At 38.6% G+C, this 21,502-nt stretch overlaps 1 protein-coding gene across 2 annotated transcripts in view; it reads left to right on the top strand.

Annotated features, from left to right (window-relative positions):
- LOC105051879 (DExH-box ATP-dependent RNA helicase DExH7, chloroplastic) overlaps positions 1–21,502 on the top strand; it is a 60,764-nt gene that overhangs the window by 16,990 nt on the left and 22,272 nt on the right. For both annotated transcript variants that reach the window (XM_019852894.2, XM_019852890.2), the window contains exons 14-21: positions 4,767–4,832; positions 6,358–6,440; positions 6,588–6,771; positions 12,025–12,177; positions 12,268–12,369; positions 12,482–12,634; positions 18,053–18,157; positions 20,975–21,115. In XM_019852894.2, coding sequence (XP_019708453.1) covers positions 4,767–4,832; positions 6,358–6,440; positions 6,588–6,771; positions 12,025–12,177; positions 12,268–12,369; positions 12,482–12,634; positions 18,053–18,157; positions 20,975–21,115 — 987 coding nt within the window. The remainder of the gene's footprint in view (positions 1–4,766; positions 4,833–6,357; positions 6,441–6,587; positions 6,772–12,024; positions 12,178–12,267; positions 12,370–12,481; positions 12,635–18,052; positions 18,158–20,974; positions 21,116–21,502) is intronic.

A 21,502-nucleotide genomic window follows, 5' to 3' on the forward strand; every position in this document is an offset into this window, starting at 1 on the left:
TTCTCGACAGATTTAATGTAGATCTGAACAATCTTATTAGTCTGTCATCATTGATCTTGGTGTCTTCGAGAGAGAGACCTGACTGCAAAACTAGAGTGTTCCAATGTTTCTTTTTTGCATGTGCTTGCATATGTGTTTGGGGTGTGCAGGTGGTGGTGCCTTTTTTTTTTTTTGGGAGGGGGGGAGGGGTGAGTTGCTTGAGTGTGCATGTGTAGGTTGTGGATGTGTGCACGCGTGCACATGGATGTGCATTCTTACATGTTTATGTGCACATGTTTGTTTGTGTCTCCATTTTTTTTTTTTGTGAGGGGGATGGGGTGGTTTGCAAAAATAAATGCACCTTTTGAAACACTTGATATAAAAATGTATGTTTATTTATGACAATGTAAGCTAAACATATTATTGTAAAATGCACTATGAAAATGAGCAAAATCCTATGTGGTCCTCATATCACAAACATAGGGCGAATCTTTAGTTTCCACGGATCAACAAGGGCTCTAGAGAAGGTATACTAATTAGTCTCCCTCTCTCTGATATAGATAGTTTGTGTTTATTGGAAACCAAGGCCGGTGGAACCATCCCAAATTGCCCAATTTGAGGTGTATTGAGCCATATTGGCAGTGGATTGGGATGCTTCTAGCCTTCAAATCGAGAAGCTGATGAAGGAGTCGCAGATGGTTGGTGGAGGGCCGCAAAGGGGCGGAGGAGGGGCTTTGCCCTTTGATTACCCTGTCTCATTCAAAATGAGGGTCCCGGAGGGGGGCCTCTTTTTAATTTCGAAGAATTTAAGTAAAGTCGGCAATCTTCTTGTTGTCTTCACTTAAATTTTTTAAAATAAAAAATATATATTTTTATTTTGAAAAAAAAATAAGTGAAGTTGGCAAGAGGAGGTTTGCTGACTTTCCTTAAATAATTTGAAATAAAAAGAGGGCCCCTCTCAGAGACCCCTCTTTTGAATAAAGTAGGGGAACTAGAGGGTGGAGCCCCTTCGCCGTCCTTCTCTGCCCTCCATACCCCCCCTCGGCCCTCCGTGGCCCTTCGACGGCCTCTACTAGCCATCCACCACCCTCCATCTCTCCCTCTCGCTCCCTCCACCTCTCTTTTTTCCTCTCTCCTTGTTCTCCCTTGCTCCTATCCTCTCTGTCATGTCAGGCCGCACTCTTGGCCTTCTTCCTCCCTCTCCCTCCCTCCCCCCTTCTCTCTCTCTCTTCATCTCTCCTATTATCCTTCTCCCCTGACCTCTTTGATGCATTGGTATGGGCCTAGCATGGAATGACATGAGGGTGAATCATGTCGTTGGGCTATTGGTATGGATCTTAGTACTGGCACAACAATCTTTGCTGGAAACCTATCACTACTACCTTTAATAAGGTTTGCCATACATTTTTTTTTTATTATTATTGGTAGCTTTATTCTTTATGCAAATAATTTTAAATCTCAGATTGAAAATTAAGCCCAGCTTGATTTCTATTAGATTTTCTTCTTGTTCTTTTGCATATTCTAGATATGGAAATATACATTTTGGAACTTGAGGAAATGTTATGTATTGCCAGTGGTCCTGATTGTAGTCTTTTTCTTCTAACAATACCATGCACGTTTGCTCTCTAGAAAATAGTAGACCACAATAGGCATGGTTATGAAGGCCAAAGCAAAGTTCGCAGAATTGGTACCGGGATCTGTACCGATCGTGGCCGGTTTGGCTTGCTACGGTTGAATTGGGCGGTTCAATTCAAGTCAGCAGATTGAGTTAAATCATTTTTTCAATCTTTATCTCGGCATAGGTCAATATGCTTCAGTTCAGTATGGTATGGAGACGGTATGCCTCAGTATGGGCAGTTCGGGGGATAGTTTTGAAAAATTGGGCCAAACCAACTCAGTCCCGCACCAGTTCGGCTCGATCGGGGTGAATTGGGCGGTTCGGCCCGATTTAGCAAACCATAGGTCAAATGCATGATTTTTCTCCTATCAAAATATAACAAAACTTATCATATCATTAAAGTGAAGAAAAGGTCCGATTTGGACAACTTGTGTAAGTTGTTGGACATCAGCAAGGGTTGATGCACATGTTGGCGAAAGGGAAAGTGGATAGCATTTTGGACTTGCAATAAAACTAGGAAATATGTTCTATGAGTTTTAGTGATCACAAATCTGCTCTTTTAAATGTTTAAACCAAGGTTCGCTGTATCGATACCGGACGGCGTGTCGGTGCCGGACCGGTACGGTATGGTACCGGTACCGTACCATACCGACACATGGTAAGCCTAGGCGTACCGGTCCGGTACCGGTACACAATATTTTTTTCGATTTTTAATTTTTTTTTCTTTGGATTTTTGAAGTTAATAATTGATAAATACAACTTCAATATGGCATTATATTGCATATTATTGACATATTTGGATTCAATTTGGAGTTAGGTTGCGGTACAAAGACTTTTGATCCAAAATTTCAAATATATATTTATTTACATTATATTTCAACTATGTCATCTGAAAACTAAAGAAAAAATATATAAAATACGCATTAAAATGTATCTAAATATTTAAGTACAAAGCGCAATAACTGATATACGAACCTTAAGATGTATTTTGCATTTAATTTCTTGTCGAGTGTCTGTGACGCTCGTAGATGTCTGGATCATCAACATAGTCTGAAGGGATATCAGTCCAATCTTCTAGCCAAGCTGCACCGTACTCTCGAATATTCATCATCCCATAAGGCATCCTCTCTGGATTGTAAGACATCTCAGACCTCTCGCTAAAATTCTGACTCTGAGAAGTATCTTCGAGATGATGATACGGTTGTGGAGGAGTCCATCCAAATATGTCAGTAGCAAAATCTGATCCGTAAGATGCTTCAGGCTGCATAGGGTAGAGCTGCAGTGAATCTTAAGGGTGAAATGCAGAAGTCTGTTATCACTAGACTGATTGGAAGGATTGCCTTGATATTTGGCATGAATTGCAGCTCACACGTGCATCTAGTGTCTAGTTTGACAAGTAATGAGGATGGTGATCCAAATTCATGCAGACATTCCAGATTGTGAGCTTCGTACAGCAGGCATCTTCAGTTGTAGCGACGAACTAAGCTAGTGGCAGTGATCAATTGGTGTTTCTAAACTCAAGCTGGCACTTCCATTACCAACTTCAATTTGAGGGAGGGTGTCAGAATAACGTTAGAGATCACGAAATAATTTGTATGAGCTCATAATATTTTTCTTTATTTGCATGATCCTATGTCAGCTTGTACTATTTTTCTTTGTTAATATGATCTTGTTAGAGTGATTTGAATGTGTGTGATGGAATTTGATGCTAAATTTTTATTTGTATTATTTTTCATTGTTTTTTATATGTTACAAATATAGATAGAAGGATTAAAATTCAATATATTAGCATGTCCTTAATGGTCTAACAGCCTGATTCTTGACTAACAGAGGGGCGCACATCCAGCAACTCCAGGTTGCAAAATCTGGGCGGTACGGTTCGGTTCACCTTGAACCGGTCCAGAACCGAGCCGTACCACCCGGTTCCGGGTGGTATGGGCCCGAACCGGACCGGTAAGGGACCGGTCCGGCTCGGTACGCCCCGTACTGGGCGGTTCGGTCCGGTACGGCGAACCATACTTTAAACCCATATGGGAGGGAAGACTTGTGATGCCATGATTCTGGAAATCAGACATATGACATTACTATTATTTGCAAGTGTTAGAGTAACAGAGCTCTCTCTGTCTTTTTGGGTGCTTGTACAAATCTCTTCCTGTACTGGTACAAAAAGAGAATAAAAAAGGAATGCTACTAATCTTGATGAGGGGAAGAAAGAGTAAAGGGGGTAGGCACACATATATAAAGAAAAAGGAAATTGTCTAAATTTGCAATTAGAGTAGAATACGTCATACTGGTTATAGCTGACTGAGAGAACTTGAGTTGCCAAAATCCCATTGATGCTATAAAGTATAGATGCAAAGAGAAATTGAAAAAGAAGCCAGTCATGGGGGAGGAGATCCAGGAAGGGAGGGAGCACATCTTGCTTTTCTTCCATTTGGTATCAAGGCTTATTTCTTGCGTCCTCATTAAAGGGCCTTGATGTGGCAGAAAACATGTTGGATTTGGCTTTCAAGAGGAAAAGAAAAAGATCTGAGTTAGGTGCTTGGTTTTGCATTTCCTATATTTCATTTGTTTCAACAACATAGGAACTTTTTTAAGTAAAGAAAGATCTGAAAGTGGAATAGAAGCTGGTGCAGGTTTTTTTATCCATGTGATTGGACGGTGGTCGGGCAGGTATAGCGAACAAGGATATTGAAATTCAGGAAGGGTTTCCTTCCATGCCCATTGATCCAGGCATGCCGATAGGGATGAACAATCTTGTGTGCTTGTTTCACATCCGAACTTTGTGCACTCACAGATCCTTATTATTTTGGACATCATGACCCACTAAGCTTATATTTTTGTTGGCAGCCTTATGCTACTCTTTGCTGTGTGTATAATGATCAGTAAAGAAGATTTAGCATTACGGTTGCCTTCTTTTCAACAACTGGTATTATAACACTATTGAGGTGCTTCTTCACTTTATCCATTCTGGCCTAGCTTTATCATTGCTGTCTTATATATTGCTTTATTAATTTGGATGAATTGGGCATCAAAACTGTCACTCATCAAGATGACCGTTTACATCTCATTGTAGATTTCTATTATTCTTATACTGGGGAACATGTGCAAACTTTTTATGTATGTGAAATTTAGTATAACATGTGCTATCATTCATGCAAACTCACAGGGAAATAAGGACTTGGCTGGTATCACACATGTCATAGTTGATGAAGTACATGAACGATCTCTTTTGGTAAGTCTCTCTTAATCTCTTATTGTTTTACTGTGATCGTGGTGCTTCTTACATGTCTATCTAATTGCATGTTTGAATATTCTATATTGTACTCTTTTGGCTTTGCTTACTATTACCAAATGATACAAAGGAAGAAAGAACAATCGGATATTCAGTGTGGGCAGGAGAAAAGCTGGACATTGTTATGTGCAAATCTAGAAAGGAGTCCATAATGAGAATGTTAAAAGGAGCATATCTAGATGTGATTATGTGCAAAACTAGGAGGAGAATCCAAAATTAGTGCATTGTAGGGGCTTAGCATATATAGAGTATGAAATATTTGAGGGGGATGGTAGGTATGCATTGCAGGCAATGTTGCCTGGACGTGTGACAAGGGAGTCCAGAGGAATCTGACATGTTCGCTTCATATATGTGTATTTGTATATGTGTATTTACATATGCATGTGTTGAACAATGAACAACACCTAACATGTTAACTAGATTTGATAAATGGTTGCTACTTGTTACATTAGGCTTGACAACCTTCATATAGAAGTGCCAAAGTTAGACATGTAATAACGGTGACATCATGATAGGATGGTATGAAATATGAAAGAGTGTCATGAGATGCTCCTAGTGTCCAAGTGCTCGGCACATCAAAAAACCCAAAAAGTTGGAGTCTCTAGGCAACAATGATGGCAGAGGCAATAAAAGTTTGGGCAATCTTTGTTTAAGTGAGAATTTGAATCAGTGAGAATGCCATGGCACGTTGTTTAGGAACTGGCCCCTAGAAGAGTGAGATGGTATGCGGGCATTGTTTGTTCTTTTCCAGAGTGACAACCTTATGTTCTGCAATATGACAATGATATTATATGTGACAACCAAGTCTACATCTGACGCAAGGCTGCATTAATTCCAAGCATGTCCAAAAACTAATAGCCTTCACTTGGTAGTTATTTTTTTCTTCATATTCCTTGAAGAAATAACTTTAAATATCTAAATTCGTTCTTATAATAACTTAGTTTATGGAAAGCTTTGTTTTTACAAAGATGTATCTTTCTTTCAAGCAAACAAAATTTGGAGTAGTTTTTTTTAAAATAAATTTTATCAGTATACCTTGCAGTATATTGTTAACTATTATCATAATGGTATCTTCAATTCTCAAAAGTCTATTACAGTTTTAAGTTTCTATTGTGCCAATTTACCCGTTTCTGAGTTGACTTGTGGGTTTCTCATTATGCTTTCCATAACATGTACTCTTTTTTTGTTAATTTTGCATTGGCAGTGAATGATCATACATCTTCATTTTTCTTGAAGCTTTCAGCTGTCTTCATGAATCGCTGCTCAGAGAATTGCAATCTAACTGCTTTTCAGCTATCATTTATTTAAATTTGATGCTATATTCAAGGTTGCTCCATGCATCAAGAAGTTTAGGAAAGCCTGTGTATAATGACATATTTGAGTGGGTACCATCTTATTGGTCAAAACAGTAGTATGCTATGTTTAACATTCAAGCTGCTAGTTCCTTTTTTTGGCCTTCTGACAGGGGGACTTTTTGCTCATTGTTCTGAAAGACCTGATTGGGAGGCAAGCTTCTCATAGAAGGCAAAAATTGAAAGTGGTTCTCATGTACTTACTGACAATTAAGCCTTTTCTTTCTTTATCTTTATCTTCGTTTTGAACAAAATATATGTTGCGCACCCAATTTTCTGACAGATACTGGACAACTGTGCATAGATTTTAATGATTTTATTTATATGTTCGCTCTATATCTAGGTCTGCAACAGTCGATTCGAGTTTGTTTTCGAGGTATTTTGGAGATTGCCCTGTAATCACTGCGGAAGGGAGAACACATCCTGTTTCAACTTACTTTCTCGAGGATGTTTATGAAAAACTTGAATATCATCTTCCTTCAGATTCTCCTGCATCAGGAACATTTTTGATGCCGAATAAAGGAAAGGTCAGTTTCTTCGTTGCAGTAGGAACATAGATGTAGTTGCAACTTATAAGATCTTTGAATGCATATACTGCTCTAATCTTGAACTATTTTGCTGCTAAGAATATTCTTATTAGTTATTGCTTGGCTGAAGAAATTCTTGATGGAACCAAATACCTGTCAATTCCGACATGGTTAGTGGACTCAATGCATGTGTTGGCCCTCCCTGGTTTAATTTTGATATATAAAGCCATTGATGGTTTTGAGAGGTTAATTGCTGGCTGTGAAATATTTTCAAAACTTTATCTCGTGGTAATTTATGTCTCAGTGTTGAAGTTATGCTGTTCCCCCTGCATGTATTGCACGACATGGTACTGATATTCAAATCTTTGCTCATCACAAAAGAAAAAAATAAATATTGTTTTATAGTTACTAATTTTCCTACAACCAGTTTTATTTTTTTGTGATTTTTTTGGATGATTCTTTATTTTCTTAATATTTTTAGTTGGATCAGTATGTTCACTAGTAAGCAAACTAGCACACTGTCTGGTATTATTAGGTGCCATGTATCTCTTCAGTGACTGGTACATGTCCTGGTACATGTATATGAACTCTTAAAGTATGCCAGTTGTTTGGTGATGCCTTTGTTCTGTTTTAGTGGTTTACCGTACTACCTAACATTTGGATTAATGTTTTTAATCCCAGGCTGTTATCTGAACCAGAAAAGTGATGCGTTATTGATCACTGGTCCAACAGTCAGGTCAATCGGAAATGAACCATGATTTATCGTGCCTTAATAAATATCTGAAGTATTTGGGTGAATTTTAGCAATAAAAAATTTGTTTTACTAAAAATGGGCCCTGTTTTAATCAAATGGCATCAGAATGGTGCATTCCATTATATATATTTTTATATCAAATGGTGAAATGAGTAAGGAATGTGTAACACAATCTTTCGAATAAACCTTTTAAATCTACTCCTAACCTTCCCTTGTTCCAATTCCTTCTGGAGGGTAGAAGGATTCCCTTGAATCTGCCAAGCCAATATCCAAGTTGAAATCTCTTTCAACCACGATCTCCTTGACAGAAGATTATTAGAAGAAAGATAAAAGTAATAAAGCAAATAAAAGATTGGCCCAAGGGCCTTAAAATGAATGAGCATTGACAAAAGATTTAAGGAGGGAGAGAGATGCCTCTCGTTGACCAGAGCTTGAGATCGGGAGCTTATGGAGCTAGAACAATAAGGAAGAGAGATAGAAGCAAAAGAGTGAGTACTCAGGGGCTACTGTTATCAGTTGGAATTTGAGGTTCAGGATGGAGCATGGTGTGGTTGACAGGGAATGGCGAGGTTCCAACTCTTGAACTAACTCTTGTAATTGTTAAACATGAATGCTGTTTCTGATGATATATCTTATATATAACTAAAATTGGCCAGTTCATGTGAAACCCTAATGGTTAAATTCTTAAATCACCTGATGAAACTGGTGGCCTAGATCAGAAAATAGCTGGTTTATCCTACGTATGTCGCGGTGTAGGGCAGTCAGACAGCAGACCTCACTGGTTGACAGGTCAAACCGGTTCAACTGGCTGCTGCGGCTTGTAAAACAGTGATTTGGATTATGCATGCTCCAGGTCTTAGGAGTGAGGGATTTATCACCGATCTAATATTTAGAACAGTATGTAGATCTAGTAGTAATTGACCTGCAGATCCATAAAGATGGCTGCATCATTCCATGGGGGATATAGCTGCAGGAAGTAACATAGTTATAAAGGCAAAAGAAAGACATTAATGAAGGTATCATGAGCACACATCTGAATATCAGCTCCATGAGTACCTTTTCTTACCGAAAGTGTGAGGCCATGCCTTATTGGCTGTTAAGTGGCAATAACATCTACATGTTTGGCTTATTATTTATTAGTTCTTGTTTTGAATATTGACCCCAACTAGGTTCAGACCAAACATATAAAAGCCTGTGTAATAATCGTCTACTTTCACCACCTAACTTGACCTCCTCCCCCTAACTTAATGATTAACTTCAGTGCGTTCATCCAAAAGTGTAATTTGGAGCTGGGACGACCTAAGAGCCATGTCCAGTCTTATAACCAAGGTTTTAAATACCATATAATGGGGCAGTCATGATTTTCCATGGAATGGGATGTCTCTCCTACTGATACTTGGGAGGTGGATGTCCTGTCTTGTCGGTGCCTGGCCCTATATCCCACCATCGCACTAGTATTTGAAACCAAGGTTTTAAATTCGATGGAACAGGGCTGTCCTAGTTTGCCCATGGAATGGGCCGCATTGCCAGCCCGCCCCATCTCGATGCTTGGAATAGGGGATGTTCGAAGACGTGCTAGTCGGTATTTTGGGACAATGGGGTGATGATCCTATTTTGACACTCAAGATGGTATTCTATCCAGGAGTCATGTGGAATATTTTTTGGGATTTGAGACCATGTTTAAATCCTAGCTTAGGATCAAGGTTGTAATCTTGGTATTGAGTACATCACCAATTTGGTATTAGGCTGGTATGTTCTAGTATCATACTATACCAACATTTGGTATGAAGAAGCATATCAATAATAGTACTGATTCACTATTTTTTGTTTTTATTTTTTCATTTTTTTGGTTGTTATGGTTATTTTAAGATTTAAAGATATTGGAATTTTGAATTTAATGTTGTTTTAAATTTTTAATGTTACTTTGTTTCATATTGGTGTTGGGAGACTGTATGATTGCTTGATGGATGCTATTGTAATAAATAAAAATAGACAATGTATAGATGTTTGCTTGAAAATACATATATCATATAGATTTGAATTATAAAATATATATTGACATCTAGTTCCTCGTGGAGTGTCCATGCTAGACCTATCAATGGGTCGGGTTCGGGTCGAAACCTGGATATCTAAATCCGGACCTGATCTTAGTTACCGGATCGGGATCCGGATCCGAATATCCGACGGGTTTGGCCTTGAAGTACCAAACCCCGACCCTAATAGGTCCTGGGTATCCGGACCCAGTTCCGAGACCCAAAACTCATATTCAAAGTCTCAAAAAAATACCTAATGGGCGCAACGGATCTCAGCAACTGAGGCAGCCTTTGTGTCGGGGTCCGACGAGCGACGGAGAGGGAGAGAAAGTTAGGACGATGAAGGGCAGCGGCGGAGAGATCGGATCTCGACGGAGGGCAGCGGTGGAGAGAGAGAGGTGGCTCGGATGGCGGCGGAGACGATGCGAGGCAGAGGAAAGGGGCGTGGAGTGGCGGAGTCGTGGAAGGCAGCGGTGGAGGGGGAGAGGCAGAGAGGAGATCGAATCTTGGCGGAGAGGGAGAGGAAGTCGGGAGCAGGAGAAGAGGGAGGGTCGGCACCGTCGGAGAGATCGGATCTCGGCGGAGGGATCTCGGCGGAGAGGGAGAGCAGGAGATAGAGAGGGAGAGAGGGAGACTGAGAGACAGAGAGAGGGAGAGGATCTCCTCCGTCCACAGCCTTGGTGTCGGGGTTCGGCCGTCGGCGAGCGGATCTTGCGGTGGAGAGGGAGAGGTAGGGCATCCGGAGTGGGAGAGGAGGGGAGGGAGAGGCACCGTCGAGGAGACAAAGAGACAGAGAGAAGGATGGGAGAATCCGAGAATGGAGATGTGGGAATTGGGATCACGGTCTTAGACTCCCAATCAACTAGGGCTTCTTTGCCCTTTAAGAATTTTAGGCCGTTGGATCTCTGATCTAACGGCTCAAAATATTTTTAATATATATAATATTATTATATTATATTATTCAAATCTTGGGTAGAGATCCAACGGCTCAAAATATTTTTAATATATATATAATATTATTATATCATATTATTCAGGTCTCGGGTCTATTGGGTCTGGATATTAAATATCCAGACCCTATCCGTTTACATTATGGTTTATCGGATCCGGGTTCGGGTAAACGGGTCCGATGCTAGTACCAGACTTGGACCTGTCGTGTAAATACCCGCGGGTCTCGGGCCTGGACCTAGCCCGTTGACAGCTCTAGTCTATGCTGTTCATAGACATCAGAATCTCATTCGTGATTGGGCTTTGGACTTGACGTCAACCAAAATACTTGGCCCACCTTTGTATTCAATAATCTGAGCCTCGTGGATAGTCATGCTGATACCAATCTTTTGTCTGATACTGCACTGGCCATCTGACCTGAGGAAGATTATGGCAGCAAAAGTCTGATCCTAATCTGGTTGATGAGGCTATGAAGGGTAGTAGTTACTTGAATACCATGCCTTCGACGAAGGATATGCATATGGGTTCTACACTAGCTGTGCAAAATAGTATCCGGCATACAATTAGTATCTCGAAACATCCAGGAAGCCTCCTTTGCATGCTTTATCATCAGCTGCAACAGTGCCAGATCCTGAACCACTACAAAGGGCCTATCTCCTACATGCTATCATATCCTCGTGGGCTTTACGTCATGCATCTTGGTCTGCATCTTTTGCATGGCATGAGTGAAATAAGACTTGTTGGTGAATGGACCCAGACCATGTGGCTATGAGTCATATGCATCCTCATGTCCACTGCTACTTTCCTGGCCACCAGGTGCATGATCACTCGGATTAGTACCACTACTTGTATCGTGAGATGATCTAGAATTCTAGACAATTAGTCGTCCAAGGGTTTAGTGTCAGAATATGAGTGAACAGGTTCCTCATCATCACTCAGGTCCACACTTAACCAATGTTGCTGTTCAACTTGTGAAACTTGCAGATGTCACCAACTTTCCCCTAGTATTTTGATCCAGGGCATCTGGATCTAATTTTCCATGTTTTATTTGGACAACATAAAAATATTAAATTGGCCAACTTCTTGGTTCATCGCTGTTTCTTAATGCAATTCCTTAAGGAATTGTCGAGTAAGAAATACATGAAGTAGAATTTTTAACACAAGCAAGCATCATATGCTAAGGAAAGAATTTTTACATTGGTGAAATTTGTGGCACTGTTACCAGTTTGAGCCTGAAGCAAGGGTTTATTCTGCTTAACAATTCCTCTGAGCTACAATCTAGTTAGCCTTTTCTCCTCTATTAGAAAGACCTTTAGGTGCAGATCTGATTCAGTCTACACTTGCCATGAGATTTATTTCAATTAATATTAAATTAGATTTTTTTTCTATAATCATTCAAGATTTTATGTCACTGCAATGATTCTTAGAGCACTGCTTTCATAATTCTGATATGAAAATTATGATTAGATGTTGGACCTTTTAATTAAACTAAGCTGTAATCCTTTGCTTTTATGATAGCCTGGTAGCAGTTCTGTGGATAACCGCAGAGGAAAGAAGAATCTTGTTTTATCTTCCTGGGGTGATGAATCTCTACTTTTTGAAGACTATGTTAATCCCTGTTATATTCCAGATTTTTTTGAGTGCTACAGTGAGCAAACACGTCAGAATCTAGTGAGTACCAACTGTATGACCTTACATCTTGGTGATCTTTCCAATGTTATAGTTTGCCCAATATAACCTCCATTTTTCTTTTTGATGCAGAAACGCTTAAACGAAGATGTGATTGATTTCGATGTTCTTGAAGATTTGATATCCTATATCGATGAAAATTATCCACCGGGGGCCATTCTTGTCTTTCTTCCTGTAAGCTATCTGGAATCCATATGTATCTGTTTGATCAATTTCTTTTGCAATATCAATTTATTTTCTATACCTTTTTTCTCCTCTGGTTGCCGACTTGTGATGTACTCCACAGGGTGTTGCAGAAATTGACTTGCTGGTTGATAAATTAACAGCTTCATTCCGGTTTGGTGGAGTGTCATCTGATTGGGTTCTTCCTTTGCATTCATCTCTTGCATCAACAGACCAAAGAAAGGTGTTTGTGTCCCCACCTCAAAATATACGCAAGGTATTTGTTACTGAGCTAAGTTGTTAAGATGAAATTGGTCACTCTCCTGTAATTTCTGTTGTAATTTATTCTTATTTGCTAGTAATCATTATTCTATTAATTTCTTTGCATGTGTTAATTTGATCACTTGGTGTCTGAGAAACAAATGGGCATCTGCTATGATTACAATAAGTTGTATTGCTGTCCAAGTGCTGCTGTGCACCAATTTGATGTGCCATGATTTTCTTCAATCATTAGAAGTTCAGAAATAACCTACCAGCATGTGAAAATTGTTGACATTCATCTTATTTGTTTTTTAAAATTTTAGAGCAATTGCATGAGACATTGATTAAAGTCTATACTATTATGCTTTATACCTTATCAGTCAAGTTGTGAATTAGAATGCAATTTGTACTGTCCCAAGCTCTGCATGCATTGTCAAAAAGCCACAAATGGGCACAAAGATAGCCTTGATAGACTACATTCATTGCCATAATAATATTCCACAACAATTATACCAGTCATACATAACATATCTTTGCACATCATTGATACAAGGATAATGAACTATATTAACAACTTGAAATCTTAATAACATCAAATTGATACTGTTGTAGAAGAAAATTTTCGTTGAAGCTTGCACCATCCTCAACTGGGGTTTGAAATCTTGCCCATATCAGCCTGCACTGGCTGGAGAGTGGTTGGCAACCCTATGGAGGTTCCACAGGTGATCTGGTCTGAGTGGACCCATATTGCCCTGAATTGGCATGGATTGGTATTGAGCGTTAAGGTGTTTATACTTTATATGACCCTTCTTTTTTGTTGGGGGAGGCAGGTGTGTTGGTACAGAATATACTGCAGTACATATCATGCTGTTTATGGAGCCATACTGCATTTTTCAAAACCTTGGTAACAATTCTATAATTGCTACATGTCATATTGGTATGCTATGTGGTGTGGAGTAATAACTTATGTCAGGCTGTTAAAAAATAAATATTCAAGCCCCAAATAATAATGGGGTTCCATACTTTATCAGCAAACATGTATAGCATGGTATGTTCCGCATCCCTCGATGCATGGACCATGAAATAATAAGAATGAACAGCATTTGTTTCTGCTGATAGTGTTCCTGATACATGTTTTTTTCCTCAAATTGCCTCATGTACATAATTCTTTTAATATAATAATTCTATATAGGTTTGCAGGATGAAAATATACTCATACTGCATCAGATTATAGTGGCCAAGTACAAAAACAAAAGATAATTAACCAAAGTAAACCCAACCGTACAGAAGCTTTTTTCCTCTCTTGTTCTTCTCTTGTCCTACCAGTCTTCTGTTTCTTTCGTGTTTTTTTCTTCATTGCCTCTCAAATTTATTAGTCTTCTTTTATTTGCTTGGTCATATTTTAACATGGTACTGAAGTTAATTAGAAACTGTTTGTTGATGATCTAAAGTCAAAATCTGATATACTCTCAAGTATAAGTTTTACTTTCTAATCAGCCTCTATGTCCATATATGGGTTTCCAAAGTCCAAACTCCTATCATTCTGTTTTCTTCAAGCGTATTTTGTCTTCATAAAGGAGGAGTAGCTGATATATGCTTTCAATTATATTTGCATGTCTGATTTGCATGTTTATGTTCCTTCTTCTGTCTTGCACAATATGTTAAGATAAAGAATTACCATTTCTGCAAATAATCCACTCTCTTATCACTTATCAGACAGCTCTTTATGCCGTGATGCTGCCATAGAAGTTCTATATCTATTTGGTAGTGTCAGAGGCATTTGTTGTTATCCTGAAAGCAGCCTGTGTGTTCCAGAATTGTTGCATAATTTTACCTCAAGTGAGTTAACCATTGGTTTGGTGTAGGTGTTTTCATTCATATAAAGATGTCTACATCTCCAACATTTGATGTCTAATGCAGTACAGTGTGGTGTGCTGTATAAGGTGTATCTTAGAAATAGTAATTATGTGATTTAATAAAAATAATTCTTTTCATGTAAAATAAACTTTTGATGTGTCAATCTAGCACTGGTATGGGATGTATTGTGCCACGCTCTGCCAGCCAAGCGATTCAAGACCATGGCACAAGCTCATCATGGTTGAGGGTTAGTACCACACATACCACAACACGGTTTTATATGTACTTACAGTTTGGCTAGCATGGGATGATGCCCTTAGGGATTTGTATGGGTTCAATATAGGCTGATATGTATGTTCCCATACTGATCCTATACCATGTTTTTAAAATCCTAGATGCTAGTGTTTGGCATGCACTCTCATGGAAAATGCCATATATCGGCAGGTAGCTGATACCATGCAATCGCCCTCTGCTGGTAAGGATTTGGCACAAAGAGGTATTGTGCTGTGCCATGCCATGTCAACAGACAATTCATGGGTAACACTTAATTAAAGCATATAATCAAAGTTAAATAATTGATTGGGTTGACTTTGGTTCCAAATGCTAAACCATATGCTCATGTAAGGTCTCATCTTGGCGGTCCAAAGTACAGTTGGGCACACTGGTACCTAAGGTTCGCGGACTCGGTACCGAAATCCACTCCGATTGCTGGCCGCTACCGTACTGTACCATACCGTACCGACAATAAAAAATTTTAAAAAAAATCCTACCCAATGGCCAAAAAAAAGAAAGAAAACCTAATCAAACTGGACCGAACCGGTACCGTACTACACGGTACCGGACTAAACCATCCAGTATCGGGTGGTTCGGGCCGATACCATACCGAATCGACTGGTTCGGTCTGGTTCAAGCCATTTTTCGAAAAACCGACTTGAACCGAACTGGTTCCCCGCCGGTATGGTATGGTACGGAGTGTACCGGCCGGTTCGGGCCGGTACGGAATACCATGCTTGTACCTATATTTTCACTCATATGATTCATAAAGTAGTTCCATGAAATGTGTAAACAAATTGAATAGAAACGCTTCTTTTTTGTGCACATTAGTGGTGATGGTTTTCAGTGATAGTGCTTTCCCTAATGGTTGTAGTATCTTGAAAAAAAAACCTTCCACTATCTAACTGTTATAGGTTTAAATTTAAGGTATGATGTTGCTATGCTACTTAATTGATGTTGTTGCTGGGGTCACTTGATGGATAGTGTTATACCTTATGATTTTAGCTTTCTGGTGAACTTTTTTTCCTTATAGCTTTAATATTCTGATAAATTAGCTTTAATCTACACATCATATATTATTTTAGATTTAATAAGATGACCCTATCATGCAAATTGAACTTGTAGAATTATATGGCAGCATGCATCTGTTTGATATTTCATGTCTATAATCATGGAATTGAAGATCTATGATAATTCAAGTTACATAGTTGGAGGCTACTTGCTTAATATATCCCATGTTGTTTTCCTTTCCTTTTATTTTTTTCTTTTTGATGAAGAGAAGGGCTGCTGCAAATTATAGTCTAACATAGCGGTAGCCTATTACATCAAAATTTGAAAGATCCAAATTTTCAAGGGGAAATCAGAGGTCCATGACATCTTTTGGATGGGACATGCAATACCAGCCATAACATTGGCCACTTAGCTGGCTTCATTATACACATGAGAGGCCACAAAAGTAGATTGTGAGGTTCTACCTGTCTGTAATATTGTTAGTTAAGCAAGGATGCACTTACATATAGATTTGCGATTGATCCAAGAGGTCAATCAAGGTGTCTCCCTGTTACCAAAGGTCTGATGGTTGGAGACTGTCAATGACACATGACATGCCTTCCCATCCTCTTGTTCGATCTGATCATAGAGAGAAGGGAGCATGATTCCTTCAATTTGCTCAACTTGGACCTAACAAAGAAAACAATGATAAAATATAGAGTGGTGAAAATAGGGCTCTAGACCCTTTTTGCATTGAAGATAAAGACAAATGTTGTATGGGTCCTTTATTTATTCTAATATGGTCCACCTTTTTGAATCCAGGTTGGTTTCCTCTTATAGTTAAAACTTAAAAGATGTTCGATTTTTCCTAAAAGGATGACTAGAAGAAAAATCATATTAAAACTAACATTGTTCTAGAGTTGGATCTCAACTCCTACATTAATTTTATCTTCTGTCGCATGGCTTATTTCCTCCTGGATTTGAAGATGCACCCAAAGTCTTACTCAAAAAAGGAAACTTTTACTTTGATTGACCCGTTTTGAGACTGAAATTCTGTTGAAACTCCATGTCATTGGGATGTGATGAACCCTGCAGGATGGTTGCACCCTCATAGTACTCATTGAGAGCTTCTTTTTGATGTTTGGCATGATGAAATAGGCACTATATGAGACAGTTATGACTTTCGAAATTGTGGTTCGGGATCAAGTCCTAGATGTTCCATATTGTACTTCAAAACCCTATCGAGACTTACCTGATGTGGCTAAAGTGGTCAGCAGCTGATTCATTGTCGTCCTTGATTATTGTTAACTCAACAATAAGAACTGACTGAGCTTTTAGAGGAATTACCCGGCAGCCAACATCCTTTGGTATCTTTGACCATAAACCTTGCTCCAGCACTACCATTCTGAACTGTCCTATTGAAATTAACCTTCACCTAATCATGGTGTGGGGTTGCCCAATAAACTAGCTGAATCCAAGCCCTCGTTCATCCCATTATTGCCGGAAGGAGGAAGTGTTGGATTGAACCCTGAAACCCATCATCACTAGAGGAGGCAGTGGTGGCGAAGATGCCAGGGTTGAGGATGCTGACGTGGATGTTGATAGAGGGCTTTATGCATGAAGATGCCGAGGGAGGGTTTAGGAATCTCAGGGGGCTGAGGATGGGAGAGAGGGTGGCGGCGGTCAAGGCGATCAGTGGTGGTGGTCGAGGGTGGTTGATGATAACAGTTGTGGGAGGTTGACAAGAGAGTGAGCGTGCAAGAGAGATGCCACCAGAAATGAGAGAGATAGTGAAATTAGGGATTAGGAGTGAGGGGGACTTCAATATGTGGCCTTTTTCCTATCTTGTCATGAAAGGTCGAGCATCCCAGTTTTGGGCTGGTTTGGTTTAGTACGCCCTGAACTGCCTAATTTGGAATGGTTCTGCAGGCCTTGGGAACTGGTTTTGCATATATACACTTTTTGTTTCAGCTGTCATGTCTAAATCCTAGACTCTTTTGCACTTGCAGAATGTACTATTGGTTTCTGTGGTCAATAAGCTTAATGTTGCTATTGTGTGTTTTACTTTTTATGTGTGAAGCATTTTAATTCTTCTTGTTAATAGCCAATATATTGGTTTATAATGTCTGTTTTTAATTAATTTTTGTTCTATAAAATGCACCATGTCTTAAAACTAGTTGTAATATATTATTCTCTATTTTCTGTATTCCATGCAATTGTGACATATGGCATTGCAGAAACCAGCTTGACACCGAAACTAACTTGTTTTCTAATTATGTATTTTCCTTCTTTTCCTTTTTTCCCCCTGTTGCAGGTAATTGTTGCCACAGATATTGCAGAGACCAGCATAACAATAGATGATGTGGTTTATGTGGTTGACACTGGGAGGCACAAAGAGAACCGTTACAATCCACATAAGGTTTATATTTTGCTAAATAATCTTTCATTTTGGTATAAAAATTGATCTCATGATGTCAGGAATATTTAGTTGTAGTCCATTTGATGATTTATTTTGATCCATTGTTGTCTTGTTAGGGTTGTTAATATTTTCTACTCTTTGTGCTTGGTTTCAGTTTTTAACTTCTTGATTTTGCTGAATTGATTCTACATACTGCTGCAATGTAACATCCTATATTTTAGTAAATATATTGTCACAATTTATTTTTTTGTTCTGTTAATACTTGGATTAAAGATTTGGGATATGTTTAATTGTTTGGTGTTATGAAACAATGCGCCAATCAACAATTCCTAATGATACTCTGCAAAATAGGAAGGATGTGAGCAAAAATCAATTTAGTGTTGGTAGGTTGGCAATGTTCAGTTCGGTTCACCTTCTCTCATACCAGTGGATACAAACTCAACCTGAATGTGCAAGCAGGTTGCCTGCCATGTCACAATCTGAATCATCCTACTTGTTAAACTGCTAGGTACCAACCATGCAGTGAGTCTTAAGGAGCAGATTTAATCTTTGACATTTGAAAATTAGAGAGGCATTGAGATTTATTAATAGAGAAACAGAAGATGTAACTTAGTATTGTTATGGTATCAAGGGAATATAGTGAAAAGAAAGAAAGAAAAGGAGAGAATAAGAAAGGAGAGAAAGGAGAGATGTGAGAAGGATGCCACATGGTCTTCACAGCACCATTTGATATCTGCTGTTATTATTGGAAGGAGTCCGATCACGAATTAGGGTATGAAAGGACAGAAATTTTCCTGATAAGTGGCAGGTCATGTGAAACATAAGTTTGGGGCTGTATAGTCTCCAATAAAGGCCGAACAACTAGTAAGTAAAATATAAAATGGCCCAATAAACATAAATACAGCAGATTAAATTCTATTTGATCAACAAGGATGATCATAAATGGCATTCCTTTTATAAAAACTACGAAATAAGAAAAGAAAAGTTGAATTAAAACCCTAGTTTTGTTTTATTTGCAAAGAGCGGGTTGAATGTGTCATAATATAGTCATCAATGGAAAGATAGATAGTCTTTTGAAATGGCCACTGATCAGTATTACATGCCAATGATTTAGGTTGCCATATCGCCTTGTCTTGTGAATCATGAGAGTAGAAGATAGGCACATTATTAGAGATTATATTGAAAAGAAAAAAAAAATATCAAGATGGGTCTCTGAAAATATCAATAGCTCTTGTGAGGTTGATTTTGATTGAACGATAGGGGCCAACACTGATATTCAAGCCATTGGATGTGATCTACTATCTCTAAATTTCTTATTATCAAAAAAATCATATGATTTGAAGATTCTTAGCCTATGCATCCAGTGGTCAACCATGGATAATTTAAATAACATGAAAAAAATATATATTTTTTTATCACTCGATGGATAAGCTAGGGATATCTAAATCATGTAATTTTTTGATAGTAGACAGTTTCAAGACAGTAGCAATGTTTTGGGTCATTAATGTTGGACCCCTTGTCATCCAATCAGGACTGACCTCATAGGTGCTATTGTGTGGGCACCCGCACAATAGCTCTACTCTATATATCTTTGTGTATGTGTACCATAAATGCATACATAAAATATAAATTTATATACTTATATTATATTGTACTAGAGTTGATCAAGGTATTGGTTGCTTAGGCATCCAAAGGTCCATCATATGCATACACACACACATACATATATGTTCTATATTATGTAAGTCTTTTTTTCTTTTTGTGGTTTTGTTTTGGGGGGGAGCGGGGTGAATTTGGACATGATTTATTGACTTGCCAACTTTCTGTTTTCTTAGGTCTGATTTGTGTTCACTCTGACTGTATTAGTTGCAAACTTATGAGTTATGAACCATCTCACGGTCAAGTCTGTTTGGATTATGTGGGATAATCTACAATTTTGTAAACATACACATTCAGGTAAAAGCTTAGGAATTAGGATTCATTCCAATCCATCAATTTATTCAAGTTCATTTGACTCAAATCTTGGTTTATTGGAGCCATTTAGTCGGCATTTACACCTTGGAGCAGATGAATAGTGGTTCTTCAGGAAGAATAAACTTATCATTTTTGACATATAAACTCCATCTCGAATAGGCATAAGCAATAATTTATGTAAAGAATTGTATTGGTTAGTAGGGACTAGGGAGCATATCATACTGTCCTGGAAGGGTACAGATACCTATGCAGGAGCTTGGTATGCTCTTGTACCCACATGTGGTACTATTTGCTGTGCCGATTCAACAGTCTCCCATGTGTCTGTAACTCTGTATGGGGATGTACCCTACCATAGTGTACCTTTTTTGTTAAAGTGCCAATATGGTACCCAGGGATTTTAATGTCGAGCATAATACAAGCTAGATTTTTTAGTTTCTTGTGTATGCCACGTGGCAAACTTCTTTATGTCATCTACGACTTACCTTCTAATTGTTTTTTTTCTCAAGTTATGGAGGCACTCCTTTTATGGAACACGAACAATATCTTGAATGTCATATTTTCATACTACTTTCATGCCTTTTCCTTTGATAACCAATTATAGCTCTGATATATGGGCATATCATGGGAAAACAAAAAGTTCTGGGGTGTTAGTGTCATCATAGCTATTAGATTTAGCTTTGTTTGAGCTGTTTCTACTCTGTCACCCTTGAGCACTGTTTTGTCATGGATATTTTGGAGTTGATGTATCACAAAACTTTTACATGTATCCGATAAGTGTAAATTTTAGTAACCTCCCAAAAGCATGTGTGTATTTTATCTCTATCAATGCTTCTGATCTTGCAGAAAATGTCAAGCATCGTGGAGGACTGGATATCTTGGGCAAATGCAAAGCAACGCCGAGGAAGAGCTGGACGTGTGAAACCTGGAATATGCTTTTGCTTGTATACTCGCTATAGATTCGAAAAACTCATGCGCCCCTTTCAGGTTATTTACATGCCCTTTTTAAAATTGTGTTTTAAGTTGCTACTTTGGGTTGTGGAATGAGAGCTGGAACGGTCTAGATTTAACCCATTCCGATGTTTGGTTTGCACAAGTAATGAAACCACACTTCCTTTGGAATAACCATTCTCATAAATAAAGGAATTTTGGTTCCACTATTAAATGGAAGGATTGGTCGTTCCTAGGGGAATGGAAGTGAATTTGATGTAGAATAGGGATGAATTTCTTGACAACAAGCTTATCAGAAATTGCTAGACTTTGGGTCTATTTTAGTTGTTTATTTTGCATTCTTAATTTCAGTTATGTCCCCTTTTTAGCAGAGCCTTATTCAAATAAGGATATCTTTTAAATATTTGCTAGGAAAGTTGTTTA

This window comes from Elaeis guineensis, chromosome 9, assembly GCF_000442705.2.
Source record: "Elaeis guineensis isolate ETL-2024a chromosome 9, EG11, whole genome shotgun sequence".
Lineage (NCBI taxonomy): Eukaryota > Viridiplantae > Streptophyta > Magnoliopsida > Arecales > Arecaceae > Elaeis > Elaeis guineensis.